We start from the raw sequence: 12,263 nt of genomic DNA, 5'->3' as shown, positions 1-12,263 counted from the left end.
ACATCGCCTCATGGATGCCCAGTCTTTAGTTTATAGATCTGTTTGAAGTCTATCCAAGTTAGCATAGAAATTTACCACACAACACGATGTAAGGTATTATTGGTATGAAGGCAGGAGTTCGTCTTCACAAGGATTGTGCAGTGATTGCTATTATTGATCCTGTCATGGACATATGCATACGTGATAGGCAGATTGGTGAGGATGAGATCAAGCATACGTTTCCCTCTTATTAGTTCTTTCATCACTTGTTACAGACTCAGTCTAACAGCCGTACCCTTTTAGACCTGACCAGCTCTATTAGTAGTGCTGCTAATGAGCCATTCTTGGGGGTGGATATTGAACTCCCCAGAATACATTATGCAGTCTAGCCATCCTCCAAGCCTTGTTCAATATGGAGGAGCACAAAGTAATCAACTAAGGGAAAATGTACATAGTAATCAGCATGTTTGACCTGATCCATTATATTGGATGAGTGCAAATCTAATAACGCTCAATGACAAGGATGTCCAAATGATGGGCACCCACATGCATCACCACCTCCATCACGATCATAATATGGCTGCTATGTTTACCAACTAGAAGATGCACTGAGGCAAAGAGTTAAGGTTAATTTGCTAGGACTTCCCAATCCAGAGCCTATCACCTAAAAGGGTGCAGCCAGCTCATGGAACACCATTTCCAAACTGCCCTAATCTGTGAAAAATAAATTAAAAAAAAAAAATAAAAAATACCTGTCAGATTTTTTGATTTTCATCTGTCTGGCACTTCGTTGTTTGGAGGTTTCAGTCTTTGTTCGTCTGGTTTCTTTTTTGCAATTTTCTTTACAGCTCTCAGTTTCACTCTCAGAGGTATAATCAATGTCTCGCTTTGCTTTTACAGCATTGGAAGAAGTTGGAACCTTAAAGATTAAGAAATTCAGTATGAAGTACATTTCCCGTTAGGTCAGTGTCCACAAAATATTGATTGCTGAAAGCTAATTTAAGTAGAATTAGGCTTAATAGCCATGCAGCTCTTTATTGTTAAAAACATTTCAGGTCACAATGAAATCAATACGAACATAATGATTTATCATCAGTGATGTAAAACCTAAGGAATACTTGGCCAGAATGATAATGTTGGAATACTATATATCCCCTACACTGATTGCTACGGTATTGATTTTAATCTAGTGCAAGTAAATGTCTGTTTGAAAATATCCAGCCCGGTCATATCTGCAAATTCCTCCTTACTAACATGTAGGGGTTAGTGCCAAAATTAGGACAGCATCAGCCTGACATAGTCATACTCATGGAATCATACCTTACAGACAATTTCCCAGACATAATCATCACTATTCCTGGATATGTTCTGCACCAGCGACATGATGGCACCGTGGTAAACAGTCGGTGAGGGTTTGCCCTGGGAGTCCTCAACATTGACTCTGGACACCATGAAGTTTCATGGCATCAGGTCAAACATGCTGATTGCAATGTACATTCTCCCTTAGTTGATTACTTTGTGCTCCTCCATATTGAGCAACACTTGGAGGAAGCATGGAGGATGGCTAGAGTGCAGAATGTTCAATATCCACTCCCAAGAATGGCTCATTAGCAGCACTACTAATAGAGCTGGTCAGGTCTAAAAGGGTATGGCTGTTAGACGGAGTCTGTAACAAGTGACGAAAGAACTAATAAGAGGGAAACGTATGCTTGATCTCATCCTCACCAATCTGCCTATCACGTATGCATATGTCCATGGCAGGATCAATAATAGCGATCACTGCACAATCCTTGTGAAGACGAACTCCTGCCTTCATACCAATAATACCTTACATCGTGTTGTGTGGTAAATTTCTATGCTAACTTGGATAGACTTCAAACAGATCTATAAACTAAAGACTGGGCATCCATGAGGCGATGTGGTCCGTTGAAAGTTGCAGAATGGTACTCAAGCACAATCTGCAACCTCATGTCCTGGCATATCCCCAACTCTACTGTTACCACCAAGCTGGGGGATCGACCCTGGTCCTTTGAAGGCTGCAGAAGTGCATACCAGGAGCAACACTAGGCATTTCTAATAGTGAGGTGTGAACCTCGGGAGACTACAAAGTAAGACCACTGACGTGCCAATCAGCACAAGCAGCAAGTGGTAAACGAAGCTAAGTGATTCAAAACGGATCAGATCTAAGCTCTGCAGTCTTTCCAAATCTTGTCCTGAATGGTAGTGGACAATTAAACAACTCACTGGAGAAGGAGACTCCCTAAATATCCCCAATGATGGGAAAGCCCAGCATATCAGTGCAAAAGAAAAGGTTGAAGCATTTGCAACACAATCTTTAGCCAGAAGGGCAGAGGGGTAATCCATCTCAGCCTCCTCCAGAGCTCCCCAGCATCACAATACCAGCTTTCAGCCAATCAGCCAATGATACAGAGAAATGGTCAGATGCACTCGATACTGCAAAGGCTACGGGCCCTGGAAATATTCCAACAATAATACTGAAGACTTTAAAACTTGCAGGACCCCCCAGCTGACCTGTTACAATAGAACAGCAAAACTGGCATCTCCTGGACAATGTAGAAAATTGCTCAAGCATGTCCTGTACACAAAAGGGCAGGATAAATCCGACCTGGTAAATTACCACCCCATCAGTCTATTCTCGATCATCAATAAAGAGATGGAAGGAATCGTCAATAGTGCTATCAAGCAACACCTGCTCAGGTGATGCTCAGCTTGGATTCTGCCAAGGCCACTCAACTCCTGACCTCATTACAATCTTGGTTCAAACATGGATAAAAGAGCTGAATTCCAAGGACGGCCCTTGTTATCAAGGCTCCATTTGACTGCGTGGCATCAAGGTGCCCAACAAAATTGGAACGAATGAGAATCAGGGGAAAACTCTGTTGAATCAAATCTGGCACATCTCAGCTCTGGGAGATCTCTGCAGGAGTTCATCAGGGTAGTGTCCTAGGCCCAAACAACTTCAGCTGCTTCATAAATGACCTTTTATTCATAAAAGGTCAGAAGTGTGAATGTTCACTGCTGATTGTACACACTTCTGCATCACTTGCAACTCCTCAGATACTGAAGCAATTCATGTCCAAACACAACAAGATCTGGACCATATCCAGCCTTGACACTTTTCAGCCCAAGTAACAATCACACCACCGAAATACCAGGCAATGACCATCTTTAATAACATACAAATCTAACCACTGCCCCTTGACATTCAATGGCATTACCATCAATGATTCCTCAACTATCAATATCCTGGGGATTACCATTGACCAGAAACTGAACTGCACTCACTATATAATAAGAGTCACTACAAGAGCAGGTCAGAGGTATACTGCAGCAAGTAACCACCTCCTGACTCCCTAAAGCCTGTTCCCCCATTTACAAAGCACATGTCTGGAGTGTGATGTAATACTCCCCTTTGCCTGTATAAGTGTAGCTCCAACAGCACTGAAGAAGATGTTTGACACAATCCATGATAAAGCATTTTCCTCTCAAAAATCTAAACAGTGATCTTGAATTATAAAAACACCCACTCAGATAAATTCCACCACAGATCACATGAATCCCATCACCTACCCTATGTTCAAATAAAAAATACCACCTATTTAAAAAAAAAAGAGCATTTAAAAGACAAATTTACAGCTGTGGCCTGCAGGTGTGATCAGGCCAGACCAGATAAAGATGACGTTCCCTCGGGTTGGAAATCAGTGAATCAGATGGGTTTTTAACAGTTAGCTAATTTCATAATTGTTATTAATTAGACCAGCTTTGTTAATTAATTGAAATGAAATTTCCTCAGCTGCTGTCGTAGGATTTGAATACCACTGACTCCAAAGTGCTTTGAGATGTCCAGCGTGTACTGCAATCTCCTGCAAATCCATCAAATGATAACAGCTAAATAATCTGTTGGCTGTTTTTAGTTCAGTAACGTTAATGCTATGGTATACCTCTGTAGACTAGTCTTCACATGGTTGAGAAAGAACAACTACGTCTATGCATAGATGAACATTTTGAAAGTATTGTTTCAGATCTCAAAGAATCATCTCTGATACTGCATTTTGGAAAAAAAAATGACGAGGAAAAATTCAATTATTGTAATTGTGTAGTTATTTGTCAGAATCAATAAGACACGCTTATATGACAGGTATCAATTTAAGATATAACAGCACTCGGGGCATCAACACCAATGAACTACAATGGGCTAACAAGGCAGTTCATCATCACCTTTTCAAGGGCATTTAAGGATGAGCAATAAAATGTTGGGCTTGCGAGCGACTCCCACATCCCATTACAAATTTGAAAAGGCCTAGTCAGGCTAATGTATATAAACAGTACTCTGCTCATTGGCACCTGAATACCAGTAATATTTTCAATGTTAGCAGAATCAAATGAAATATTCACCAATAGTGTAAAAGCTAATAATGAATTGTAAAAGCTTCCCACGGTTTGCTTGACTGTGAAATTTGAAATAGAACAGAGATCTGAAAGGCTTAGGACTGGATTGCAGTCCCACTCCACCAGCATATTTGAAGGTGAAAGGCATGTAAAAACAAAGTAGGTGGCCTTCTTAGCCATTCCTGGCCTTGCTTCCATATTATGGTGGGTGGGAAGGCATCAGAAGTGTAGTGATTGGAACCAGGGCCAGGTGGATCTCATTGACTAGGAGATTCTTGGTTGGGGTTGTTAACCTGGGCCAATCAGGAAGCCCTGGCTGACAGATACAATCAGGGGATTCAGCAAGTCTCCCCAGTCTAGGGACTGGCTTTGAGCTGACTGGTCACAGCCCATGTAAATAAAGGGTGACTTGGCAATGGGATACCATCCTCTGTGTAGTTATTTCAAGCAGCCAACCTGCCTTTAGGCCTGTCAAGGTCTACCAAATGGTCACAGTCTGCCGTCACTGCTATTTTACAAGCAGCACAGGAAGGTGGAGACAAGGGGAGTAGTTGGACAGCTTTCACTGAGCAGAGCTGCTGTTAGGCAGCAAGGAAATGTCACATTCCTCTTTGGGCCTGTATCGATTAAAGGCACATCTCCCCCCCCAAAATCATACATCTCCAGGCTCCCAAACTCATTTAAACTTCTATGCTGCCTTCCTGGCATCCGATGACCAGTCTCATTCAAAATTCCAGACTTACCTTTAGGGTCCACATCACTACCTCTTTGGAACTGCCTTTAGTTCCAAAGAGGTGTTGCATTTTGGTACAACAAACAAGGGTAGGGCTTATACAATTAATGGTAGGGCCTTGGGTAGTGTTGTAAAGCAGAGGGACCTGGGGTGCAGGTACATAATTCTTTAAAGTTGGTGTCACATATAGACAGGGTGATTAAAAAGGCATTTGGCACACTTGCCTTCAATGCCCTGTCCTTTGACTATAGGAGTTGGGAAGTCTTGTTGAGGTTGTACAGGACATTGGTGACTGGTCTTCTGGAATACTGTATCCAGTTCTGATCGCCCAGTTATAGGAAGGATATTATTAAGCTGGAGAGGGTTCAGAATAGACTTACCAGGTAGGTTGGAGTTATAAAGAAAGGCTGGGACTCTTTACACTGGAACGTAGGAGGTTGAGAGGAGACCTGATAGAAGTTTCTAAAATAATGAGCGGTATAGATAGTTAATGGTAGTGGTCTTTTCCCTAGAATGGGAGATTAAGACTAGGGGTCACATTTTTAAGGAGAGAGATTTGAAAAAGGTATAAGAAGCAATTTTTTTTTTGTTAAACAGAGGGTGGTTCAAAAGTGGAATGAACTTCCTGAGGAAGTGGTGGTTGTGGGTACAATTACAACATTTAAAAGATATTTGGATAATTACCTGAATAGCAAAGGTTTGGAGGGATATTGGCCAGGAGCAGGCAGGTGGGACTAGTTTAGTTTGGGATTATGTTCGGCACGGACTGTTGGACTGAAGGGTCTGTTTCCATGCTTAAAGTGGTCACTACTAAATCCTGGTGCTATGGACTACTAAGCTGCTGGTCAGTCAGAAAGTCCCCTCTAACTCAACTAAAAAGGTGCTCACCGCTCAATATCACTGTGCAGCAGCTACATTTCAGGTTGGTAAGCTGACGACTGGCATTTTGGTTTTGATGGGAGGATATAGGCATAAAAGAAAATCTGGTGCCTGTTACATCCAGCCCATAGAGACACTGCAGCTAAATGCAAACTAGAGTAGTTGCAATTGCGAAGCCTAACATAGAAGTTCCGTGCATAATGTTCAGGCTTTACTTTTCGCTAATACAATGGAATTCCATCACTATTGCAGTTAGAAAAAAAAACTTCGGTTTTAAAACACATTTTCAATTTCAGAAAATGCAAAAAGTTATATACATCATTGCAATATATTTCTTAGATTGGAGAATACAGCACTTTTGAGTGAATTTAAATGTTTTTTTGATTTTTTTTTTAAATTTCAGAATGCATGGCTACTTGAAGTGCTTTTGAGGTGAATTGGACCAGGTGGAGGAAAAAAAAAAAAAGTGAAAACATTGGTCAGAACACACTAACCGGAGAATGAATGTTGGGTGCTCCAAACCTAAATAGCAGTAATTATTTTCACATTTACATGTAAAGAAAGTAAGGTCACCATAGTCCTACTTGACTTTAGGGCTGCTGTCTCACTGGAGAGACATTTGGTAGCGGTTTAACCCGAGGGACACCATGCCTCAAAATGGGAGAGATGAGAAGGAGATGAAGCAGGAATTGAATACATGCTGTTGACATCACTCTGCATCGCAAACCAACTGCCCAGCCAACTGAGCAAACCAACCCACCTTGTTGTAAATGAATGATTCTGTAAAACAAGATTTGTTATACATGTTCACTGTCAAATCTCACATAATTTATAACAATTTTATTCATTTATCCTCAAAACAACACTTTCCATTGCTATCATTTTATCGTATAGAACTTGAGCGTTGCTGAAAAAGAGAATCGCAAGAATGCTTCAAGTAAAGTTTGAGGAACAGCTGTTCCCTGATGCACACTCAATAGCAATACCTTGACCAATCAGCATCAACTCATCTGGTTTAAATTTGAAAACCTGGATAGTTAAGTAGTGTATTCTCCATGGTAATGTCTTTACCAGTATAGGGTACACTTGTCAACCAATCAATAGGCTTTGCACATGTTGTTCCCTTTGAGATTTAGTACTCTTGTAATTCTGTCCGAATGAGTGCAACATGAAAAGCTAGGACTCCTCATCTTTTTTTCAGCAACATCCTTCCTATACGCTTGATGCTGAACTTAAGGCATCTGTAGCGATAATTATAAATTAGCATGTGACAGTAATAATGCAAATATACTTTTTCATAAAAGAATTGCCTAATAAGGCAATATGTATTACACAAAAATACTAAAACATAGCTCAAAGAAATTCCCTTTATAGGTAATTTCTTTCCAACAATCACCTGTTGCAATAACTGAGAAATCTGTTTTTCCAGTTTCTTTATTCTTATTTCATTGAATGCGTTGACAGTGTTGTGACTCCTGTATTGCTCCACTTCCAGTGATGAACTGGAGTCTGTGACAGACATTGGTGCTGCAGGATCAGTTCCCACAGAACGCAGACGATATTGAGCAAGTACCTGATCAATCCTTGGAGTGATCACGGGTGGTACCCCTGAAACCTATTTTGATTTAAAAGGGATACAATAAGAAGTGTATAAGAAGTGTTTGAAATTATCATCTATCACAGTGACATTGATGTAACATTTTACTTTTGCATTAAACTGAAGAAAACATACTACATATGTATTTGATATTATACTATCTACAGTATCACGATAATCAATATGCTCACAAACCTCTAAGATTCTTGCAAGACCTTCTGCCGAGTGAGAATTCTGCATTAAATTTCATTTGAACATCCACGCAATTTTCAAAATTTATCATAATTATATATTCTAAGAACATTTTATAAACCACTGAAAATTAAATGACAATGTTTCTTTGAATATGGGAAATAGTTCCTTGACCAGTAAGTTTCAAATGGTCAGGAAAGAGAGATCACATCTGAAGTGAGATACATCGAGTGAGTATATAGTTTGGGCACTTTGGAGACAGCATAGAAGTTATGCAAAAGGGAAGGGGTGCTTTTTGCTGACTTATTTGGCTCATAGTTTGTAGGTTTTTTTAAACGGAATAAATTGAAGCCCAGGATCGGGGGGGACCAGCACAAAACAAAGTGTGACATCACAGAACAACTGTAACTTACTGGTTGGTACTAACTGGTAATTTGATTATCTATTATAGGTTGCTTTCAAATTGAAGGCAAAAAGGAGAAATATTTAAAGATTACAAATTGAAAGATGAATGAGTAATTTGTAAAACAAATTAAGGACGAGGTAAATAAAACAGAGATGCAGGGCGATCAGTTGTACCTGGATGACGTGGGAGCCGGTTGAACACTATTGTGGTTCATAGTGACTGCTTCTGTAGCAAGTGTTGGTTGCTTGAGGAACTCCAGCTTACAGTTGATGAACTGAACTGTGTTTGCGACCATATATATAAAAAAAAGATGTTGACGACCCGGAGTCTGAGCTTCGATACGATGACACATCAGGAAGGAGGAAGAGCTAGCTTGATGCTATGTCTCAGGAGGAAGTCGCACCCCTTCAATTAACTCAATCAAATCCAAGTCAGGGGTCAAGGACAGGAGAGTGTGACTCCCAGCAAGGGAGAGAGAGATCCAGGAGGTGAATGAGCTTCAATCCTTCCAGCCTGTCTAACAGGTTTGAGATTCTTGCTATCTGAGTAGACAAGAGTGGGGGCTGTAGGGAGGATGAGCAAACTGATCACCGCACTTCAAGGGGTGTGTGTGTGTTGGGGAGGGGGAAAAGGGGGGAGAAGAGGAGAGAAATGTAGTTATAATCCGAGACAGTATTGTCAGGGGAATGGACAATTTTCTCTGTGGCCAGAACCGAGAGTCCCCAAAGCTGTGCTGCTCAGGATTTTCCATCACAGCTGTAGAGGAATTTGGAGTGGGAGGGTAAAGATCTCATTGTCATGGTCCAATGATATAGATAGAATGGAGAAAGAGGTTCTGCTAAGGAAATATAAAGAACTAGGAAATAAATTAGAAAACAGAACCAAAAAGGTAATAATCTCCAGATTAACACCCAAGTGACAAGCTACCTGGCACAGGGTCAACAAGATCAAAGAGGTAAACTCAAAGATTGGTGTGGGAGAAATGGATTTGAATTCAAGGGATATTGATGTAGTGGGGAAGGAGGGAGCTGTTCGGATCGGAACAGCTTCACCTGAATTGTGCTGGGACCAGAGACCTAGTGACAATGACGGAGATTATTCTCAACGCGTAGGCGGGACTTCATCTCCATAAGAACTGAGAGATAGTCACACTTACCGACACGATCATGGACAGATGCATCTGCAGCTGGCAACTGGTAAGGATGAGGTCAAATATGTTTTGCCCTCATCACCTGCTGCAGAACCAGTCTAGCAACTATGTTCTTTAGCACCTGACCAGCTTGATCAGTAGTGCTGCCGCCAAGCCACTCTCAGTGGTGGACATTGATATCTCCCACCCAGAGTACATTTTGCATTGTTGCCACCCTTAGTGCTTCATCCAAGTGTTGTTCAACATGGAGGAGTTCCAATTCATCAGTGCAGGTAAGGATTGCATGTGGTAACCAGCAGGAGGTTCCCTTGTTCATGTTTAACATGAGGCCATGAGACTTCATCGGGTCCTGAGTCGATGTTGAGGACTTACAGGCAACTCCCTCCTGACTGTATACTGTACCACCACCTCTGCTGGGTCTATCCTGCCAGCAGGACAGTGCATATCCAAGGATGGTGATAGCAGTGTCTGGAACATTGTCTGTAAGGTATGGTTCCATGAATATGGTAATGTCAGGCTGTTACTTGGCTAGCCTGTGAGACAGCTCTCCCAATTTTGGCTCTAGCCCTCAGATTTTAGTGAGAAGAACTTTGCTGGGTCAACAGGGCTGTTTCTTCCATTTGTGCCTATTTCGATGTCAGGTGGTTGATCTGGTTTCATTTCTTTGAGACTTTATAGCAACTGAGTGGCTTGCTAGGCCATTTCAGAAGGCAGTAGAGATTCGACCACATTGCTGTGGGTCTGGAGTGGCACATGGACTAGACCAAGTGAGGATGTCAGATTTCCTTCCTTGAAAGGCATGAATGAAGCAGATGGGTTTTTCCAACTATTGACAATAGTTGCATGGTCATCAGTAGATACTTAAAACCTTCTGAAATTAATTGAATTCAAATTCCATGACCTGCCGTCACGGGATTCAAACCCGGGCCCCCAGAATGTTAGCCGAGTTTCTGGATCACCAGTCTACCGCTGATACCACCAGGCCATCACCTCCCAATTATCTATAAAAACAAAGGTGGGGCGGGGAGGGGGCAGCAGATGATGAAATATGAGAGTACACTAGATAGTTATATAAAAAGAAGATTACAAGGGTTTCTTTTAGTAGTAATAGTAACGGGGAACAAAGAAATGGTAAAAGAACTGAATAGGTACTCTGCATCAGTCTTCATGGTGGAAGACACCAGTCACATACTGGAACTTCGAGAGTCAGAGAGCAGAGGTAAGAGTGTGGTGGTCATCATGAAGGTGGTGGTGGTGCTGGGGAAGCTGAAAGGTCTGAAGGTGGATAAATCATCTAGATCAGAGACTACATCACAGCATTCAGAACGAGATAGCACAGGCATTGGTGATGTTTCAGGAATCACTGGAGTCAAGGTTTTCCAAAGTGAACGAGAAAATGGCTAATGTAACACTCTTGCTTGAGAAGGGAAGGAAGACGAGAAATGATAGGCCAGTTGTCTCTAAAACTTTACTGATAACTGAGAAGAGCTATTTATTAAGGATGAGATTGGGGTGCACTTGTAAATGCATGGTAAAGTAGGGCTGAGTCAGCATGGCTTCATGAACGGGAGCTCCTGCCTGACAAATCTGTTAGAATTCTTTGTCTAACTTGCTTATTACTCCTCAAAGGAGAGGCAATGGATGTGATCTATTTGGATTTCCACAAGGCCTTTGAGAAGTGCTAAAGATGATGACAGCCCATGGTGTTAGGGGCATAGTGCTGGTATGGATAGAGGACTAGTTGACTGGCAGAAGGCACAGAGTGGAAATAAAGGGGTCCTTTTCAGGATGACAGCCAGTAATTAGTGGAGTTCTGCAGGGGTCTGTGTGGGACCACATCTATTCATGTTATATATTAACAATCTGGATGAAGGAACTGATGGCATTGTTGCTAAGTTTGCAGATGACACAAAGATAGATGGAGGGGCTGGTAGTGTTGAGGAAGCAGGGATGGGATGAGTGCCCCCATTGCTCTATTCCCACTACTCCACAGGTCACAGTATGGTTAAAATGTTTTTATTTTCAAGTTCCAATATGTACGATCATTTCTTTCGAAGTCTAATGTAGTTAAAGCACAAGAGCCATCAACCAATTTAAGAGATGCTTAATTATGATGTTATTATTAAACAAAATCCATTCAATGAAGATGGGCAATTGATTTATACACACACACAATGTGTAATATAAAAATATAAATGTTTGCTCACCAAATAACCCAAAACATACATACAGAAAAGAACATAAGAGCTAGGAGCAGGAGTAGGCCATCCGGCCCTTCGAGCCTGCTCCGCCATTCAATAAGATCATGGCTGATCTTTGTGGACTCAGATCCACTTACCCGCGTTCTCACCATATCCCTTAATTCCTTTATTGTTCAAAAAAAAAAAATCTACATAAAAAAAAAAAACAAATCGACCTTATCTTTAAAAACGTTTACTGAAGTAGCGTTAACTACTTCACTGGGCAAGGAATTCCATAGACTAACAACCCTCTGGGTGAAGAAGTTCCTTCTCAATTCAGTCCTAAATCTGCTCCCTCTAATCTTGAGGCTATGCCCTCTTGTCCTAGCTTCACCTGCCAGTGGAAACATCCTCTCTACTTCTATCTTATCTATTCCCTTCATAATTTTATATGTTTCTATAAGATCCTCCCTCAATCTTCTGAATTCCAATGAATATAATCCCAATCTACTCAGTCTCTCCTCATAAGCCATCCCCCTCCACTCTGGAATCAACCTAGTGAACCTCCTCTGCACCCCCTCCAGTGCCAGTACATCCTTTCTCAAGTAAGGAGACCAAAACTGCACACAGTACTCCAGGTGTGGCCTCACCAGCACCTTGTACAGCTGCAACATAACCTCTCTGCTTTTTATTTCAATCCCTTTAGCAATGAAGGACAAAATTCCATTTGCCTTCCT

At 41.4% G+C, this 12,263-nt stretch overlaps 1 protein-coding gene across 1 annotated transcript in view; it reads right to left on the bottom strand.

Annotated features, from left to right (window-relative positions):
- lrrcc1 (leucine rich repeat and coiled-coil centrosomal protein 1) overlaps positions 1-12,263 on the bottom strand; it is a 122,356-nt gene that overhangs the window by 81,297 nt on the left and 28,796 nt on the right. The window contains exons 6-7 of the mRNA XM_048596141.1: positions 7,398-7,616; positions 732-898 (exon numbers count right to left, since the gene is read on the bottom strand). Coding sequence (XP_048452098.1) covers positions 732-898; positions 7,398-7,616 — 386 coding nt within the window. The remainder of the gene's footprint in view (positions 1-731; positions 899-7,397; positions 7,617-12,263) is intronic.

This window comes from Rhincodon typus, chromosome 4, assembly GCF_021869965.1.
Source record: "Rhincodon typus isolate 14 chromosome 4, sRhiTyp1.1, whole genome shotgun sequence".
In the NCBI taxonomy this organism is placed as follows: Eukaryota; Metazoa; Chordata; class Chondrichthyes; order Orectolobiformes; family Rhincodontidae; genus Rhincodon; species Rhincodon typus.
The sequence above is the reverse complement of the archived record's forward strand: the minus strand, read 5'-3'. Positions and strand labels throughout refer to the sequence as shown.